Genomic DNA, 20,522 nt, shown 5'->3' on the forward strand with positions numbered 1-20,522 from the left:
TTTTTACTTCAATCATGGTTGGGTTATTTTTTATAAAAAGAAAAACAATACAACCAGTCAAGCTAAACAGTGGATTCAGATCAGGAAGGGGCAACCCAAGAATTGAATACCAACAAGAGTACAAGACTGGCCAAGAGAACCTCTCTTTGCTTCTTAATTTTTGGGGTTGTTGATGGAGCAAAACCTACTTTATCAGACAGGTCCATAGATATGATTGATTTAGAAAAAATGTTGATAGAGTAGTATGATACTAAAATTAAATCGCAGGGAAGGGGTAGACAAGGATATGATAGTCCCCAAAAACATGGATGATAACAATCAAGACTCTTCTCTTTTCTATCTTTAGCTCAGTGCCCCAGAATATAAACATTGCTATATGCCAGCCCTCCATTCACTTTTACCCCAAGAGGTGTTGCTTTAATCATGCCAGATGCAAATCAAAAGGCAATGAACTCTTGCATGTTTAAGGCCATTAGTATGATTGCAAATCATGAAATCTCACATTAACAAGTATTTTTCTGCAAATTTCCACATGTTCCTTGCAGCAACTGAACAAGTGATATGATAAAGATGTAAATGCTATAGAATGAACAATCAAGGCATGGAGACAAACATTGCCTTCCCCACATGGAAGAGTTTTGGATTCAGTAACTTACGATCTTTTTGTAATACAATTGTCTTTTGCAGGTAAACGGGGTCAGAGGAGGCTGTTTAATAGAGAAAGTAGAAGCTGAAATCACAATTTTAAAACTGTGGATCCTACCTCAACACCTTAAACTCAGTCTCTCAATTAATTTGCATTATACACCTAACACCTGACAAGTACATGGAAAACATATTTCTAACCTTTTAGGTCAAAATGGCATCTAAACAGCAGCATTCATACTCTTAATCTTGGTCAGCATCTTCAATCTCTTCATCCTCTGGTACACCACGAAGATAGAGAACATTATTGCACCTGCAAGCACAAGACAGAGAAAGAAAAAAACGATTACTCGTCTAGATGCCTGAAGCTAAGATCTAGTTAACAATTTCATTCAGGATAATGACATGGTACTGCAGGGATCATAATAAAATTAGGTGGTACCACATCTCAAATCATCTATGGAGCCTACATAGGCATCAACTGTGACTGTTCGATTGAGGGACCACCATCAGGATTTGTTGAAGAACAAAATTATGAACCAACTTAGACCAATCAAGAGCTAATAATTGAGATTATCCTTAGAATTTTCCAGTCAGACACTTCTTATCTAGAAGACACCACCTCTTATAACATGCTCAATGCCACCATGTAACTCATCTTTTAATCATGTCAGAGTTTGTTATTCATATTAACCACTACTCTAGGTGTGAAGCAATGTCAAACCAAAATCCCTGGGCCGGAAATGCCCAACTTATCAATTTGTTCGGTAAATTACTCAGGGCACACGTAGCCTATGCCAAATTAATAGTATAGTTCGGGAATTTCCCTCCTCGTTTTTCCCTTTATCTAGTCGAATTACAGGAAATGAAGGAAAGAGAAAAATATGCAATTTGATTTTTGGGGCACTTACCTGATCAGAATCTCTCCCAAATTTCCTGTGAACTGCCCATCAATATATTCTTCAGTGTTTGCCAGCTGCAGAAAAGGATCCATTTAATGACAATGACAATCAATATATTCAAATTATCCTGAAATGAAGAAAACATACGAAAAATCAATGGGCAAGAAGACAATGGACCACTCTCTAGATGATGCATCAACAGTCTTGGCTTACTCTCCCAAAGCAACCATGAAGGTATTGCTTATGTCACCATCGGGGGCTAAGTCAGCTTTTTTATTTAATTTGCATGGTTTGTATCTCAGAAAATCTTTTCTATATCTAAAGGAAAGATTGTCATTAGGCTTTCAAAATTCACTAAACCACTTCCAGGGAGTTTCAGGGGATTAGCCAACCATGGTCAAACAAAATTGACTGAATATGAATGTACTAGGAATCTGGAAGCCATCAGTATGGTAGGTTGCGAGCTAACAAATAAGGCTCATGATAAGACGCAAGGAAAGGAATCGCATAAAGTTCACGCATGAATGTGTTGAATTAAATCTGGGAACTTAAAGCAGTACCTGTAAGTTCATATATGAATCCACTGAGACAAGATAACCTGAAATTTTTTTACAATGAATAAAAACAAAAATAAGAAACAAAAGAAACAGTTAAAGAATCCAACATGCCAGATACATGTAAACATAGGGATAATAATGCAGGAGGGAGTACTACTTTCAACTTCTATAAATCTAGGAATGGATATGGGAACAGGTATCTCATTCAATATGAAAACAACATGCTTCTACACCAACATTTTAAGCCAAGTATCCTATTTCAGTACTTAAATCTTGCACATTATGCGAATAGTCTGATAGAGTAAATTTAGTTGAATATATCATTTGCATTGGTAACTAACTAATTGTGTAGACATATTTATGCTAGCATGCCCAAGTGGCCATGTATCATGCATAATAGACACGACAAAGAAAAAGTAGAAATTGTTCGCCACTTTGTTTGACACTTCAATAGAAAAGCCCCTTCTGAAGCATATTTGAAGATAGATTTGATTATCCAGTTGCAGAAGAAACCACAGAGCCATGGTTTATGATTCAGAAATGGTTGCGCCGGATTGACCAACCCATATCAGGTCAGCAGTGGCTAATCTGATATCATCACCGGAATTGGACAATTACAAATGGCTGGTCTTTTCTTCATTTTCAACAAGAACAGCCAGGATCATGTCGGATTGGGAGATCCCGATCAGATTTGGATCCAGGTCGGTTGACAGCTATTTGATCTCGGATCCCGAGCCTCAAAAGCTTGAAGGCAGCACCAGGATACGTGCAAACATGGTAAATATATTTGGCATAGCTCATCCATTGGGTCATTCAAGAGATATTCTCAAAAAACTATGAAAACATATCTATGGCAGGAGGTAATTTCCAACTAATGTAAATAATATCAAGAGCGCAAGATGGAATTCATGGACAAAGAATTTTCTTGACAGATAGAGACAAGTTACCACATAAGGCCTTCTGTTTTAGCCAAATCATTCATGCTTACAGCAAAGCCTACACATCAGCATATGATTCAGTAAATTTTGCTCCAAGTTTGACAGTTCCATTCATAAGGCAAAAATATTCCTCTTTAAATCTAGGTCTTGCACTATAAAGCTCTTCACACAAAAACCAATACAACCATGGATGACTTGCTTTCTAGGAATAATTTAGGAGTACAAGTCATGGAAACTACAAAATAGATCCTTCTATTGAAACAAATATGTCGGAAAAAAACAATAAAATATATAAGTAAGTTATCACAACTAAGAACAAAGTACCTTTATATTCCATTCCCCATTTAAGCTTCACAATGACAGGTTTTCCAGTCAGATTGTTCAAGAAAGGTTTTGGGTTAACTGGTACAGTCTGCAAACCAGATTACACAGAAAATGAAAAAATGAATTAACAATTTGAAACAATACAGTAGCAAATCATTGCCCGGAAGAAACAAATTATTAAGCTATACTTTCTTTGAAGATATATTGTTTTATCAAAAGGATACTTTAACAGTAGACAGACATAGAGATATATATGTAAGGGTATTTATGTAATATCCTTTCATATGTTCTAATATAATCCTACTTGTATTAATACTCCGGCTGTGAGGGGCAATCTAGTAATTAGCCCATCTGACCTAAACCCTAGTTTCCTATAAATACTAGCTGGAGGTAGCAGTCTGGGTATTCCAAACTAGATACTCAGCGTGTAATGTTTTAAGCAACCTTGTGCTTAAACCCTAAACCTTAACAATCTTAAAGCATCAGAATAATTTTGTTCCCTCTTTGATCGGCTTTTGGTGATCAAATCCACAGTGATGACCTCTTGAGATATCGATTTTTGGAAATCGGTTCCACGGAATCGGCTTCACAGTTATTGCTTTTGTCTCCGTTCAAGGTTTTTGTTCATTGATTTCAAAGGCTAAAGCAAATCGGTATTGGTTCCCATTGACGTTCTGGATTTAAGAGATAAGTCTTCGTTTTTCTCCTCAAAGGTATTCTCTTACAATCCTTTTTCTTTGGATTGATTGATTTCAATACAAATAAAGAAAAGTGAATTCTGCAATCAGCTTTTGTCTCTATTCACAAGGAAAGTTTTGAATTTTGAAAGAAGACAAAAGAGTGAAAAGCATTGCTGATTTGATTGATTGACAAAAAGAGAGAGGAGAAAGTGGGTTTTGTAGAATACGGATTTTGTAGAATTCGTTGGCAGAAACTTTGATTTGTTTGTTTTTAAAATTTAAAAAAAAAAACAAAACAAAACAAAAGACAAAAAAAAGGACGTTGGCAGTATGCTTCTCTTCAAAGTTTGTAATTGATTACAAAGCCAAAGGACGTTCCAGTAAGTTTTTCTGACACTACTCCCACAATACTCCTTGAATCAGAACCTAGAAGAGTATCTACTAGAGATAGAGTACCCAAAGATTTTGGTGAGGATTTTGTGACCTACCATTTAGAGGCTGATCCATCCACCTATAAGGAAGCGATGAGATCTAAGGACTCACTGCAATGGAAAGAAGCCATTGATGAAGAAATGAGCTCTTTAATGCAGAATGAGACCTGACACCTTGTTGATCTGCTTAAAGGGGCCAAGACAATAGGGTGTAAGTGGGTACTGAAGAAGAAACTTAATCCGGATGGGTCTATAGCCAGGTATAAAGCACGGTTAGTAGCTAAGGGCTATACCCAGATGAGAGGGATAGATTATTTTGACATCTACTCCCCGGTCTGAAATTTGGCAACGATATGGATTCTTCTTGCCATAGCATCTATTGAGCACTATGTTGTGCATCAAATGGATGTAAAAACGGCTTTCCTTAATGGAGACCTAACAGAAGAAATCTACATGAACCAACCTGAAGGGTTTGTCATGGAAAGTTCTGAAAAAAGAGTTTGTAAATTAAACAAATCTCTCTATGGTCTTAAACAAGCACCTAAATTGTGGCATGAGAAGTTTGACAAGACAGTAAAGAGTCTTGGTTTTCAAACCAGTAACTCGGATAAGTGCCTTTATTTTTTGTCTGAGTCAAACAAGGTCGCGATTATTTGCTTATATATAGACGACATGTTGATTCTAGGTTCTGATCTCTCTGTAGTGAGTGACATTAAAGAAACCGTGTCCAAAGAATTTGACATGAAAGATCTTGGTGTAGTGGACACCATTCTCGGAATGAGAGTAAGCTTCGATGAGCAAGGGATCACCCTTAGTCAGTCTCATTACATTGAGAGGCTACTTTCTAGTTGGGGATACAGTGATTGTAAACTGATTGAGACACCCTATGACTATAACGAACGGTTGAAACCTAACACACGTGACATCGTGAATCAGTTAGAATACTCTAAACTGATTGGTAGTCTCATGTATGCAATGTTTTGCACTAGGCCAGACATAGCCTTTACGGTAGGCATGTTGAGTCGTTTCACTAGTAATCCTGGAAAAGAGCATTGGAATGCCCTGATGAGGCTGACAAGATACCTTAAGGGTACTCTAGGTTATGCTCTATGTTATACTGGACATCCTCCAACTTTGGAAGGATATTCTGATGCATCTTGGTGCTCAGATTTGGGAGACAACAGATCCACCAGTGGTTATGTATTTACACTAGGAGGAGCAGCTGTAGCATGGAAGTCCAAGAGACAGACTAGTACTGCTCTGTCATCTATGGAATCGGAACTTTATGCTCTAGCTTCTGCGGGAGATGAAGTAGAGTGGATAAAGGATCTGATCATGGATATTCCATTGAGGAGTTTTAAGTTAAACTCCATATCTATATTCTGTGATAATCAAGCAACAAAGACGATTGTGAATAACTCACTCTTTAATGGTAAGAGGAGACACATCAGGCTGAAACAAGCCATGCTACATTATAAAACAGAACAAGGGATTATCACTTTAATTGATGTGAGATCGAAGGATAATACGGCAGATGCCCTTACAAAGGGATTGAACAAAGATCGGACATTCAAAACTATGGGGGAGATGGGGTTAAAGACCATTTAGTTAGGTCTTAACCTAATCCAGTATTATTTTGAATTATTCGAATCTCATCTAGCATTGGAAAGCATTCGGGACAGTTTACATGTTTTAGATAACTTAGTTAAGTTACTAAGTATGAGGGTTTGTGAAACCATTCCAAATTTGATGGTGTAGCAAATTTTCATGTGAAGTTTCCTTACTTTGTTAATCCTCAAAGGAATATGGAAGATGTCTGATATGTTTCAATGGCATTTTGCTAGTCTTTATGTCAATCCAAATTTGATGACATGTCTTTCATAATATGTTGTACCATTCCAAATTTGATGATACAACATAAATTTATGACTGATATGACGAGCACAGTATTCCAAATGGAAACATGGTATGGTCCTTCTGATAGAGAATATGTAGGATCGAGTTCTTGTAAAGAAACTTGATGTTGATGCTTATTGTTTTTTATTAACCTTTAGCCATATATGGAATGTACTAAGTTCTTATTGTTGAACTAGATACTATTGTACAAATGATTGAATTCATATTAACTTATGAAATTCATATTTGACAAATTACAGAGAATGGTGAAGATGGAGGAGAACGGTTGAATCTGGATCTCGATGATGATGACTTACTTGATGAGTAAAGTCACATGGATTACAAGGACTTTTCCTTTTGTCTATATCTTTTGGTTTAGCCACTTGCATGTGGAACTTCGGATTTATTGTTGGGTTTAGTTTTGATCTAAAACCCTAATTTTATTTCTTGAAGTTTACTTATTACTTTCTTGTTTTATTGGATTATTGATATTCAATTTATATTGATTCAATTACTGATTGAACAATGGTTTCTACATGTATGGTAGATATATGTAGAACATAGGAGGAGATTGTAAGGGTATTTATGTAATATCCCTTCATATGTTCTAATATAATCCTACTTGTATTAATACTCAGGCTGTGAGGGGCAATATAGTTATTAAACCATCTGACCTAAACCCTAGTTTCCTATAAGTACTAGCTGGAGACAGCAGTCTGGGTATTCCAAACTAGATACTCAGGGTGTAATGCTTTAAGCAACCTTGTGCTTAAATCCTAAACCCTAACAATATATATATATATATATATATATATATATATATATATATATATATATATGCATGGTGCAAAAGGCATCATGCAATATAATTAAAATGCATGAACATTGCATCTTTGCTATATGCTTCCCTCTCAACTTGCATTACTGTAAGTTAATTTTACCTTATATATTTTACTTCATATTTCTTCTACTTTCCTTAGGCGAGCACTTCAAGATACATGCTCAAACATGTACTGCCTACAGCTCTTCTATAATAAAATTTTTTTAAACAAATTACCAGATTTTGTCTATTGCTTCTTTTCTCAAATAAAAATGCAGAACAACACCTTACGTGTTGTTCAAAAGCCAAAACTGTGGAGCTTATAAGACGAACCATTCTAGAAATCATATCCAGCAAATCTGTAGTTCCAACTGGAATGATGTTGAACAGTAACCTAACACTCAGGTCCGTTTTTCTAGCTTCTTAGTTTGCTTAGATCTTCAAAGTTCAAACAAGTTGGGATACTAGATAATCAACTCCAATGGAGAGGGTAGAGAATAAATTGCAGGTCTATCGCCCGAGCAACGACACAACATCAAACAGATAGTCTATGCCACTACAAAAAATTTCTCAGACGCAATAAACCGAGCATCATAAACTCTAACAGATAGGTCAATCCACCACCTAATTTCTACAGCTCAAACACACAAACTAAGAGCTCCTACAAACCAATTGTTTAAATGGAGCCCGGGCGTAAAGAGGAAGACGTCCATACTTTCGTAGTTCCATGAAGTTGGAGTTTTAAAGAAATCACGAATTGAAATTAAATAGACATAAACTGATAAACCTTCATGAGAGAAAATCGATGAAAACTGAAACCGATAGTTAGAAGGGAGTGGTGAAGTACTCACCGCCATTGAAGTTGAAGCAGTCGATCACGAAGGTGAAACCCGGAGGATGGATCAAGAAAGTAAGCAAAATTCTCCGGCAGAAGTGCAGAGGAAGAAGGCGAACTCCGACTTGTAGCTTGTGGGTGGAGGCGTAGGGCTTTCTAACCCTCCCAATTTAGTTAAGCGCGAAAACATACGGAAAATTGCGGATCTGTATCACCTCCAGTTGGCTGCCCGGCCCAGTTCCTCTAACAAAGGGGGGCTGAAATGACTTCTCTATCCATGCCCAAACACTCTGCCCGAGTGGGGTCTACCATCCCATTATTAGAGGAATTGGAGAACTGGGCCGGTCGGCAAACTGCAGGTGATAATTTTTCAAAAATTGCACGAGGGCAGAAACACCCGCATGATCTTTAAACTAAATGACGAAATTATCCTCCTATAAAAATTTAAATGAAGAAGAGTCCCACACTCCCGTCCCTGATTAAGGTCTATGAGATGCAGTAAAAAGGTATCGAATAGTAGAAAATACATTGCCATCCCTTGAGATTTGTATAAAATACAGAACAATCCCCTATGTTTTTAAATTATACCGCTACACCCCTTGAGTGGACGATGAGTAGACGATGTTAAATAATACATTTTAAATACCAACTTTGCCCTCTTCTAATATCCTTTTAATACTCAATGGGAAATTCCAACTTTGCCCTTTTCTAAGATTATAAGCCAATTCCTATTATGTCTATGTGTAATAAGGAACAGTTCTCCTTCAACCTCATAACTGAACAGTGAGAACTGCAAACCAGTTCCGTAAGGTAAGCTGTAACTTCCTGAAATTCAAAGAGATCAGAATAGGGCTTCAGCAATAGGATCGCCCAAGCCTAGAAAGTGATTCCCAAACCAGAAAATAGATTTCCAAAGCAACATGGACAGATCGATGGGTGAGTTGTAGAAATTTCAGGAAACAGAGCAGGTATTTTTTCTGTAAAAAAAAAAAAAAAACTGAATAAACACACAACTAAAGCCAGGATATATAAGAGGAGAGGTCAACAGACCAAAAATGGAAGCAAACAGAATACTAATCTGTTAGATATGAAAGGATTAATATAGCTGAAAACTAGCAAAAAAAACAAGGGATCCATTAGCTTTGAAACAAGAAGAAATATGAGGGCTAAGAGAACGAGAACAGGGAAGAATACACCTGGAAGGAAAATACCAGCTTCAAACTGACAGAGGACTAAGAGGGGAAGGAATCAAGCGATCAGCCAAGTGGTCTCCAACAAGAGCAACCAGCAACCATGATTAAAACATGCCTCTGCTGATTCAAATCAAAATCTTAATATCGATGGAGGATTACATCTTACATAAATAATCTGTGAAAAAAGAAGATATCGCCGTCGCCGATCTCGGTGATGGTCTTAGCAGATCCCACGTCGCAGTTCTCGGTGATGGTCTAAGTAGATATTGCCGGTACGGTCATCGCACTTCTCGGTTCATGTAGCAGGCCAGGGGATGGCATTGAACACTGCCTCAGAAGATCGCCATGAGAAGTTGCAAAGGACCAGAACCCTAATCTAACTCAGGTAACAGGGCAAGGGAAGGGGGTGGGAAGCTCACACCCCTAATAGGGATATATTAATCATTGTATGCAATGAATTACCAACACCGTACCACTTAACAGAAATGATATAACAGAGTAGGGCTGACTGTAATAACTAACCAAAACTCAAGGGGTATAGTTGTATAATTTAAAAACATAGGGGGTCGTTCTATATTTTATACAAACCTCATGGGGTGGCAATGTAATTTTCCCTAATTCTTTTCATAAAAAGAGAGGTATCATATATAGAAAGGCAACAAGAACATTTCATGGGAGGAGGAAAGAGATGGACACAGGGGTGCTAGTTTACCTAACTCTAACAGTCCGGCCCAGAGAACCTTTTCCCAAAAAAAGAGAACCAAAACAAAAAACTCTATCAAGAGATTGTGACCTACGCTAGTACTCCCATGTGTCTATCTCTCTTCTTCCATGGTGAAAAAACGTCATTGCGACTTGTTTGGGGAGGAGAGAGTAGGCCATGCTACCAGACAAATAACCACTTCCCAAAAGCATATTATAATTAAGGGCCTATTTGTTTGGTAGAGAATGTGGGAGGAAAAGTTCGAGAATGATTTTTTTTTTTTTTGTTGGGGGCGGGGGGTTGGGGGAGAGGGAATGGATATTTCTTATAAGGGAAAAGTTACTTTGAACCACTAGATGAAGATCCACTAGTATCCTCTCTCTCCTCCACACATGAAATGATCTACATTGTATGAAACCGAATCCATTGCGCCTCATCGGTGCCCTCCCCTATGCCACTTGCTCAAAGAGCCCTCTCCCATTACTTTATAAGCCAATTTTTAGAGCATTGGCTACACCCAAGACACAATATTGTAAAATTTAAGGTTACATTTTCCATGTGACATATTGGTTGGTTCTCATGGGGTTACATTTTTTGACTCATATTGTAAAATTTAGTCCATAAGGATTACACCACGACACATTAAATATGCCAATCTTCATCAAAATTTGAACTATTAGAAAAAAGTAAAAGTATATCCAATACATCATAGATCATATGATTGAATTTGGAATTTACAAATTAATAGTCCACATGATTCTTTATTTATAATGGGTAGGATTGCTACATCAACCATCTATTAATGTAATTTTATTTTGACAACGTAAAATGTATAAGAGAAAATCAACCAATTATTGGTACATATAGATGAGATAGGCCAAACAATTTGAAGAGTGACTCATAGATCAGAGAGACTAGTGAAACAATATAATACAAATGTATAATACACATATATTTCACATATTTACTATAGAATTATCTTGGACAATATTGATTAAAACAAAGACTCAAGAATCAATCCATTATTAAATGATAACATGACAACATGTCCAGAAAGTTGAAACCCAAGAGAGACTGTCATATTCAAGAAATAATCATTGTGCTGGAAACACAGCATGCTAGCCACAACGCTACCATTTTTATATGCAAATATTGCTTGTAATCTTTGGTTTTCTGCTATAACTGTTCCAAGCACCAGGCAGTTACACAAACAATTCATTACACTAACAAGCTCCCAGCAAAGGCCTGAAAAAAAAAACAAAAAAAAACAGAGCATTTGTTGTTAAGAAATTGATTCAAGATGTACACAACCATTGGATGATGGCTCATAGTTGTAGCCCTCAATATGTTATGGAGCTTTTGGTGACCGGTACTGCTTCAGGGGCCTTCTGTCTTGTTGGCTTCTGATTTTAGTGGATACCATACTTCGAAGGAAGTTTGTCCATGCCACCAAAATCCTATTCTTGGACTTCTGTATACATAGTACACAGATAGTTGCCACGGCGTCTAGGCGACCCAAGGTGTTGGAGAGGGTCCAAAATCAAGGCGACCAGGTTGACCAAGGCGCCTAGGTGACACCTTGACAACTATCTACAAACGCAAACTGTGGTTGTCTTAATGAGCAAATCAATCCAGCTTGTTTCCATACTTTTGGTGGAACAGGTCAACAACTTCACATCTTGCTTCCACTGCTGCAAAATATACCAGCAAGGCCCGAATGAAACACGGAACTGTTGCAAATAATGAATTGTAATCAGACTGGCAGGTAAAGCTGGACCTGAGCCATTTTGTTTTGCATCTTGAAGGAGGGGAGAAATTGGTTGAGTTCAGGAGGAAGAATGGATGCAGTGTAACAAACTCATTGGGTTTGCTGGGGAAGAAAGAATAAACCATTTATCTCATACAGATTCTCAAGAAATCTACCATCACTGGGTTTCAATACAGTAGGAGATTTTGACAGTGATCTAGTTGCTTCACTATGTTCCAAAGAACCCCCCCCCCTAAAATGGCTCAACCTGTGGTGACTCTCACAAGCATCGTTGCACTTCCTAACATCAATCTTAATGCGACCAAATAGTCATTGCATGACGTAAGAGAAGACTTACGGTATGTCAGACTCGTAGAAAAGTAGTTAGATATGAAAGGAAACTTGACAAACAACCGAATGGCAGCAGATATGTGTGGTTAGGGGTTGATCTTTATGATCAATGGACTCATAAAAAAGAAGTTACATGTGAAAGGAACTTGACAAAAAACCAAATGGCAGCAGATATGTGTGGCTAGGGGTTGATGTTTATGATCGATGGCTAGATGAGGACTTTCACAAAATGCGTCTTGAAGGAAAACACCCTAATGAGATAATTGCAGGAATAGCTGATGTTGGAAAAGAATGTGTTATGGAATACGAGTAGCAGTAGTGGTTGTGGAAAGACTGTTCTCACTCTCAACTGGCCCATCAAGCTATTAGCAGGGAACACCATTTACAGGATCAGAAAAACAATTTTCCAGGAATATGATGGCAAGAGCGCCCAGATAGCTGACAGAATGTTTGACAGGTTGCCTACAATTTTTATCTTTGATATCCCAGGTGCTTGCGTTACTAACCTAACATAGTGTTATATCCATAAAGTGCTTTTGCAGTGCTGTCGAAGAAAGGGGAAGAAGTATTAGGAAGGCACCCAGTCTTATTGGTGAACCTTGAAAGATTCTCAAAATGATAGACCAGCAAAAAACCTTCCATATTCCTGACCAAATGGAAAATACTGATGAATAGTGCTCTATCGAAGAAGAAGAATGCTCCATTCCTCCTTCCCCTCTCAACCAATAATAACTTGTTAGATTCCAGTTTAGGTGATCTGTGTCTATCGATTGAGAGGAAATGCGTCCTGGACTTTGAAAACGGGACGGGAGAAGTATGCAGATATTTGTAGTAGTATTAATCCTATGTAGATATTTGGAATTTGATATTTTTCATATACTTCAACTCGAAGAGCAGTTCTATCAAAATCCTCAATAAATGTTAAGGTTCCAATACCAGGCACCAAACACTCATGTCTGAGGGCATTGTTCTGAGTAGTGAGTAATGACAACATAATTGGGTGACCCAACCACAGCATATTGAGCTGGACTCATGTGTCAACCCACAAGTTGTGTATAAATCAAATGATGTGTTTCACTAACCTGTTAGGACAAGACTTAGGAAACTAACCCATAGGACAAAATTGTAATGACCCCGGTTTAGAGAACAATAGGGCAGAAATAGTGAAGATCAATAAGTACAGAAACAGCCAACCGATAAGTCTGAAAAACTGGTCGAAGGCTGGCCTGCTGTAATTGTGGCTAAAATATCATAGGAAACCAACAGTTCGATTGAGATTAAAGAAGGTAGACAAAAGACAGAAACTTAACAAAACCAGAAAATAGTAAGTTTTCCAAACAAGAATAATTTACAAGTTTCAGATCTGATGAATCTGCAATTCTAGACAAGCGTAGATCCTCAGATGGGGCAACTTATAAAAAACTTGGGCTAGATCCAATGGTTGGATTGGCTAATATTTGATGGAAGTGTGAGATCAAAGAGGGCAGAAACTGCTATTGCAAGGACTAAAACTGAGAAATAAAACTAGCAGAATATGGAGTGAGTAATAAGTAATAACTGTACTAAACTAAACTAAAGAGAATGGAAATAATAAGGGTTGAATCAATCTCACAAGTATGAGTTTCAGATTACCTTGGATATCACCCATGCAAACACTATGAGAGCTGCTGAAACTGAGGTAAAGATGGAGAGAAGAAAGAGGGAAGAAGGGAAATGACCTAGCTTCACCACCATCCAACCAAGGCTTCATCATCTTGGGTTTGCTGCTGAATCACCACAATAGTATGCAGCTCACAAAGAGAACTCAACAGAGGAATAGCTAAAACTGTGGAACTTGTATTCCCTTGCTTGTATATATAATATACCAATGCTTCCTATAAACCGTGGAGATTGTATTCCCTTGCCTGTATTTATAATATATCATTGCTTCTATAGAGCAGCTCCTCATTCTGTTGTTCCAATCAAGAATCTGCACCTTGTTCACAAATAAGTTTCCATATTGACCTTTTACAATCATTCCAATAATGATACCAGCAAAGTTGACCATCATCCAGTTTTTTCAATAGGGTTTCGCATCTAATATTCCTAGTAATCTTTTTTGGTTGATCATAATAATCATCCTAGAAAAGTGAATTATAACTAGCAGTCTTTTGACTATTTTCTGGATTGACATTCCACAAGAATCACAACACCAAAGTGAAATCAAAATCATACAATAATGACAGTGGTTGGAATGAACTATGAGATGTATGCAAGAACCAACACATTCTGGATTCTGAAACTAATCTCTGAATCTCTCTTACCTTCAGAAACGATAAAGAAGCAATGTAACTCTTCATCCATGGATTTTCAGCACGCCATATATTGGCAAATCTAATGTAATTAAAAAAGCAGCGGAATCCTTCATCCAATAATTCTGCTTCATCTGTCATATGAACATGTCTTTTGCACTTCAACTTAGCTAAATCCATCAATTGTCCAGGAAAAATGACATCTCAATCCAACATAGAAGCAGCATATGGTTCAATAATGCAATTCTGAGCAGATCATAGTACAAATGAACATATGTAATTGCTTTGTCTATGATGTGTTAACAAATATGCAGTTAACTTTCATGGTTAAGGACTAACAGAATATCATGAGTTAGGAAATGGTTATGGAAATCTCCCACCATGAGTAATTCATACATGGCCCATCGACACAGACAACATTGTAGAGATTGATTTAAGGAGAAGGAAATTAGGATCAATAAATATACCACGCATTCAGTGAGCATCCATAAAAGCAGCAACTGGTTGTATATTCTTGAAGTTAGATGGTGCTTACTAAAAGTATTGTGGTCCAAGCTATTGAAACAGATATCATTGGAAACCTCAATTTCGAGATCCAGTATAAGGTTCTCACTTAGTGATCAGACATACTATCTCAGTAAGTTTGTATGTGGCAACAGCTTGTGAACATAAATAACTACAAAGAATAATGATTAACCAAGGGGAGAATAACAGTGCAAATAAACACTTGTGAATTTCAAAAAAAAAAAAATGAGAAATATGAAAAGACCCCAAAATCAAATGTTGATATAGGTAAGCTGCTTAAGATAGATTGTAAGTAAGATAACTGTTCAAGGGAAGTAAAATCAAGTATTGATCCTCAGAAAAGCCATCCCGTCTTAAAGATTATAATGTTGCAAGATCCTTACTTTATGGGAGCAATGTAAATGAAGATATCAATATTTTTTCAGATCAGCATCAGGATTCTATGTTGTTCTTAGAGTTGTTCTTTCTTCCCCCCCAAAAAAAAAAAAATGACCTTAAGTCAAAGCCATGCTCCCTCTTGATTAATATTGCAAGGTCCTTACTTTATGGGAGCAATGTAGATGAGGCTATTCATATTTTTCAGATCAGCATCAGGATTCTATGTTCTTAGAGTTGCTTTTTTTTGTTTTTCTTTGCCGGGCGCGGGGGGGGGGGGGGGGGATGATTTTAAATCAAAGCCATTACCCCTTTTGGCACATCAACTAAAACAAGAGGGGTCTTAGAAGCTCTGTTTATCAAGTCACCAGGAGAACATATGGCTGTAAAATGAAGCTATGATTCTGCTTAGGAGAAGCAAAAATACTTTTCCCTTCTTTGTCTTTATTTTTTTTAATCTGGATGCATTATGATGATATTAAGAAAATATTTTTCCCTTCTTCGTCTATATTTTTTTAATCTGGATGCTGGGAATGCATCCATTCACGATTGTCATGCCAAACAGAACCAATAATACGTATACATAACTTAAGAAATCGCTAAAAAGGAGGAAATAAGAAAGTATAATTTTATTTCCTGTAAGAAACTGACTACAAATCTCTCGAAGCAGCTCTGATCTTTGCTTGTATTGCAACATTAGCATACATATAACCAATTTCCCTCTTTCTGGAGTACCCAAAAAGAAAAAATCAAGATTAAATCCGCATAATCGTAAGTGAATGAAGAAGAAGACGAAGAAACCTGGGAAATCCACGGCAGCTAAACATCATCGTCGTCTCTCTTCTTGGGTTTCCGATAGTTTTCTTCGATGTGCTTCATGAACAAGAGCCCGGTGTCGGCGAGCTTCTTAATGTTGGGAACATTGTAGTTCTGGGCAATATAGACTCCCAACACAGTTCCCGTCATTAAAGAGAATGTGCTCTTTATTATCCCCATCTTCCAACTACCTCTCTGTAACTGAAAATCGATTAAAAGAAAATTTATGCGACAAAAGATAATAGGACTAGAGAACTGAGGACGAACGACTGTTGAAAATTTCTCTTTATATCGATATGAGATCGGAGGCGATTGGAACCGAATCAGAAAAGCGGATAAAAAAAATGAAAAAAACAACAATAAAGAAATCTACAGGGGTCAATCTCGTGTTCCCCACGCTTACTTGGAGGGAAGTTTAACTCTAACCCCTTCTCCAAGCCTCTTCTACTTCCATGCCTCTTCCAACTTGAACTTTGCCTACTGGTTGTTTGACGATGGAAGTTAAAGCATGAATATTGAAGATTATTGGCGTGGTTTTTCTTATTTATTTAATGGGTAAATTACATGTCACCCTTCTGGTTTTTAAACGAAACTCAAATTACCCCCTATATTAGACCCCAATATGACAAATTAGTGTTTACTTGATGATGTCAACTAGTTAAATAAATTTAAATTCCTCATCTAAATGCAACAAGAGTCTTTCAGATCTATCGAAAGGTATTTGTTTCTCCCCCCGCCCCACAATATCCCAGTTATAAAAAATGAGCACCACTTGGAACTTGGAATCCAGTTTGATCCATGGGACCATAAACTACAACAGATGCGATTTGCATGAAAAAAATACATAAGAACCAATTAAGTAGAACAACTGACCGCAAATTTCTTATAAAATTGAAATGATTTAAAATTTTAAAAAACTTACTTTGAAACCTTCTGCTTCCGTTCAAACTAAAATTCTACATTCGCGGATAACATGTTTCGAAAGAAAGGTACCTGAGCATCCTCTTCTTTTTGTTTATTCTTTCCTGTTAGTCCTCGTGAAAAGGCAACATCTTAAATGGACAAAGATGAATGAATACAACAATATTGTGGGTTTTCTTAGCTTATTTCTGTTCTCAGATGCAGTTTTCCCTTTCTTCTCTTTTTCTCCTCCCTTTACCTGTAGGGTCTGCAACATGATTATCCTTCACGATTATGGTAATGGAAGGTGGGAAAATGGAGAAACAAAAAAATGGAAGAAGAAGATGAATCAGTTACGGGCTTACCAAAAAATGGGGTCGATTGCAGAAGTCCCCTTCCCTGTTATTGCTTCTTCGCGATGAAGAGAGAATAGTTTGTATTTTGGGGTTTTACTATTAAGGGTATTATGGTAATTTCATCCTATAATAATGGTAATTTCGGCATTAGAGAAGACTTAATTGTAAGGGGTGTCTGTGAACAGCTAACTACGCTTCTAATGAATGGCGGGAAAATAACGGTCTGGTCTGGCAAGTGTATACAAAGCCATGGGTCGGGTCTGGAAAAGTGTCTCATCACATGACTCTTTTTCCCGCATCGTTTATACTTACCTCGACGTCGACGACACCTCGCAAACTCGCACGCTTCGTATAATATTCTCAGCGACAACAAGAATCAGAATCGGTCTTCTTCAGAGACTTTGAAGATGCCAATTGTTCATCTTCGAACATAAAACTAGCAGAGACAAAATGAAGGCCTCTTTTGTCGAAATCGATCGATTCAAACTCAGTTCACTCTCCCTCCCTTCGCTTTGCCCTTGCGAGCATGGTGTGTCATCGAAGACACTAGCATTCAATAAATCCGCCTCGAAACTGAAACTGAAAGTAATATTGACTTGCAATGAATCCAGATCCCTCGTTCGGGTTCCTCGGGACCGGAGGTTTGGTGTGAACAGAAATTGTCGGACACTTACGGCTGTCGCCCGAGCTGAACCTAATCAGATCAACGAAGGAGAAGCCAAAGGATTATATCCGGTGAGTTTCTTATGTTGTATTTTGAACTTTTTCATTTTTCGTTTGTTTTCATGTTTTTTTTACTCTCTCGTAAACTGCTCATGAATGGAAACACTGAGACGGGTTATGATGTAGGAAGTCGACAAAGGCCCTAATTCGGAACAAATTGAAGTCGACGCTGGGATGGATCGTAATGATAATTTAGCTTCTGATCGTCACCAGAGAGCGAGTCAGTTGAAGAAAAGGATTGTTTTCGGGATTGGGATTGGAATTTGTGTCGCTGGGATTGTGTTAGCAGGGGGATGGGTTTTCACGGTTGCTCTGGCTGCTGCTGTTTTTGTGTGTGCACGTGAGTATTTTGAACTGGTCAGAAGTCGCGGAATTGCCAAGGGGATGACACCTCCTCCCCGATATGTATCTCGGGCTTGCTCTGTTATCTGTGCTCTCATGCCTATATTGACACTGTAAGTTCTGTTCTCACGCTTGTAGGCTTGTAGCCAACATTTCTACTTTCCTTGCTGCTTATTACCACAATGAAACTATGAAGAAGTTCTTATGACCATTTGTCTCTTGTTTATGTTGACACCGTAAGCTATTTCTCTCTCTCTCTCTCTCTTTCTCTCTCCCCCCCCCCCCCGACTTTGCTTGCTTGTTGAACCAGTTGATATTGTACTAATCCCATCTCCTTTTTACCATTAGCAATTGTATTCTGGAAAACAGTTACACTTATGGTTTGAAGACTTGATCTTCAATAATGCCCAGCAAGGAGGACTGAGGTGTTATAAGTTTAGAGGGGCTAGAAGAATAAGGGGTTGACTAAAATTTACCAGGGGGTTGAACTGGTGAGAAAAGGCATGGATTGCTCGGGTTTACAAACAATATGACTTTCAATAGAGTTGATGGGGGAAACAAGATTCATGTAGCTGACCCCATTTAGCTGGGATGAGGCTTAGTTGCATTGGGTAGAATGGACTCAACTTCCAATATATTCTGGACTCTGGAGGCACGATGTTGTACTTCATTATTTAACAATTTATAAGAGAGTTGTACTTTAATTGAGTACTTACAAATTTAAAATTGGACAAAAATATTGACTGTTGATGATTACAAGTTTTTGTTATGGAATAAAGAATTGTCCGAGGAAGGTAGTTTTAGATTAAAAAATTGTGAGTGAACAAATTACAAACATTTTGGGTTCAAGTCGAGACAGTTTCCTGTTGACATGAGAGGAAGATCCTAAGCAGGCATATAGTCCTCAATGAGCTACAAACACCAGTGTCCAATTAACTGCCGGGTTGGCTAGACACTGAAATGTTGACTGAATTTATTGGGATTTTTTTTTTTAATGATAAACAATGAAGATATTATTGGAGAAGAAAAGAATTACAACAGATAAAGGGAAAGTGCTGTGTCAAAAACTAATGCATTTGGCCACTTTCTAATATTGATTGCATTAATCAATATCTTTCCTTTCTTGATCCGCTTTTCCTTTCCCATCATTGTTGGACGGTCCAAATTGGAAGGGCATAAACTATAGGATTTTTTTCGCCTTCGGTTGAGGGAAGAGACAAAGATTTCAAATGTAAATCCTCTATATTTACTCTTTTTTAAATGGCTTCCCGTAAATCTTTCAATGCCCCAAGAATACTTCATTGATGATTTTATATCCATCCTATGTGGCTGAAACTCTTTATATTTTTTCTTTCATGATTTTTCTTTGTGACGTCCAAAATGATAAACTTGTATGGGGAAGATACTAAGTGTACACCGTGAAGCATTTTAGATGGACTTCAATGAATTTCCCATTTCTGTTGTTCATATATTAGGAAGTTAAAAAAAAAAAAAAAAAGAGACATGTTTATAAATAATGCAGACTGGTCTAACCTTATAATAAGCTTCAGTACCAATCCAATATAACAGGATCTCAACACCCAAAAGTGATCAGATTTAAGAGAAACTTCAATTTGAATAAGAGATGATGCGCAACAGGGAATATCTTCAACTAACCTTTAAATAAATGATAGAATAACTAAACAACTCAAAACTTACTTGATATTGAATAGACAGAATAGAGGTAGTCAGATAGAAAAAGAAGAATATGACTTGAAGAGTCTCACCCCAAGCCTAGGCTAGTATCTCACCAACTACCTCAGCCTCTAACCAGAAAAAGAATCTCACTGCAACTCTGTTTCTCACAGAAGTATTATATAATAACCCAATTTCATTTTTAATTTTGATTTCAAGTGCTTAAAGGCAGCTCCTGTTATAAAGAGGTTGGGAGAGTTCTAGATCCTGCTAGACTTAATGGCCTGTACATTTCCAAGGACTTTGGGCTCTTTTCAAGATAATTAATGAATCTTACATTTTCAAGGTCTTTTACAACTAACAATGAAACTAACCTATTGAGATCCCCAAGAACCTATTGATATCTCCAAGACTTCCACAACTTTAGAGGACTAGATACAAAAGTAGTTAAATTCCTATGGGCCACTTATCCCCTCATTTACGGGCTTTCAAAATTGG

General features: G+C 37.4%; 3 protein-coding genes across 5 annotated transcripts in view; 1 reads left to right on the forward strand and 2 right to left on the reverse strand.

The window, feature by feature from the left end:
* Window positions 1-619: 619 nt before the first annotated feature.
* On the reverse strand, window positions 620-8,196 carry LOC122663928 (probable small nuclear ribonucleoprotein F). Its single transcript, XM_043859597.1, has 5 exons — window positions 8,045-8,196; window positions 3,367-3,454; window positions 2,108-2,145; window positions 1,557-1,621; window positions 620-958 (listed from the first exon to the last, which is right to left on the reverse strand). The coding sequence occupies exons 1-5, from the start codon at window positions 8,048-8,050 to the stop codon at window positions 889-891; spliced, it is 267 nt and encodes an 88-aa protein (XP_043715532.1). The 5' UTR covers window positions 8,051-8,196; the 3' UTR covers window positions 620-888.
* Window positions 8,197-15,930: 7,734 nt separating this feature from the next.
* Window positions 15,931-16,291, reverse strand: LOC122665073. Its single transcript, XM_043861133.1, has one exon. It carries the CDS (start codon window positions 16,207-16,209, stop codon window positions 16,033-16,035), a length of 177 nt encoding a protein of 58 aa, XP_043717068.1. The 5' UTR covers window positions 16,210-16,291; the 3' UTR covers window positions 15,931-16,032.
* Window positions 16,292-17,661: 1,370 nt separating this feature from the next.
* LOC122665146 (phosphatidate cytidylyltransferase 4, chloroplastic-like) overlaps window positions 17,662-20,522 on the forward strand; it is a 35,182-nt gene continuing 32,321 nt past the window's right edge. Inside the window, exons 1-2 of one of the 3 annotated variants that reach the window (XR_006333442.1) lie at window positions 17,662-18,020; window positions 18,135-18,463. Coding sequence is in view for 2 of the 3 variants with exons in the window: in XM_043861221.1 (XP_043717156.1) it covers window positions 17,736-18,020; window positions 18,135-18,463 (614 nt within the window). In the remaining variant the exon portion in view is untranslated. The remainder of the gene's footprint in view (window positions 18,021-18,134; window positions 18,464-20,522) is intronic. The other 2 variants (XM_043861221.1, XM_043861220.1) reach the window with 2 other exon arrangements.

This window comes from Telopea speciosissima, chromosome 6 (assembly GCF_018873765.1).
Source record: "Telopea speciosissima isolate NSW1024214 ecotype Mountain lineage chromosome 6, Tspe_v1, whole genome shotgun sequence".
In the NCBI taxonomy this organism is placed as follows: domain Eukaryota; kingdom Viridiplantae; phylum Streptophyta; class Magnoliopsida; order Proteales; family Proteaceae; genus Telopea; species Telopea speciosissima.

What these genes read in the sequence shown, in the direction of transcription:
- LOC122665073 (XM_043861133.1), bottom strand. Translation starts at nt 16,209, where the DNA reads ATGGGGATAATAAAGAGCACATTCTCTTTAATGACGGGAACTGTGTTG.
- LOC122663928 (XM_043859597.1), bottom strand. An exon ending in ATGGGGAATGGAATATAAAG is followed by an intron (nt 2,146 to 3,366) that starts GTACTTTGTTCT and finishes AAAAAATTTCAG; the next exon opens with GTTATCTTGTCTCAGTGGAT. An exon ending in TTGGGAGAGATTCTGATCAG is followed by an intron (nt 959 to 1,556) that starts GTAAGTGCCCCA and finishes TTGTGCTTGCAG; the next exon opens with GTGCAATAATGTTCTCTATC.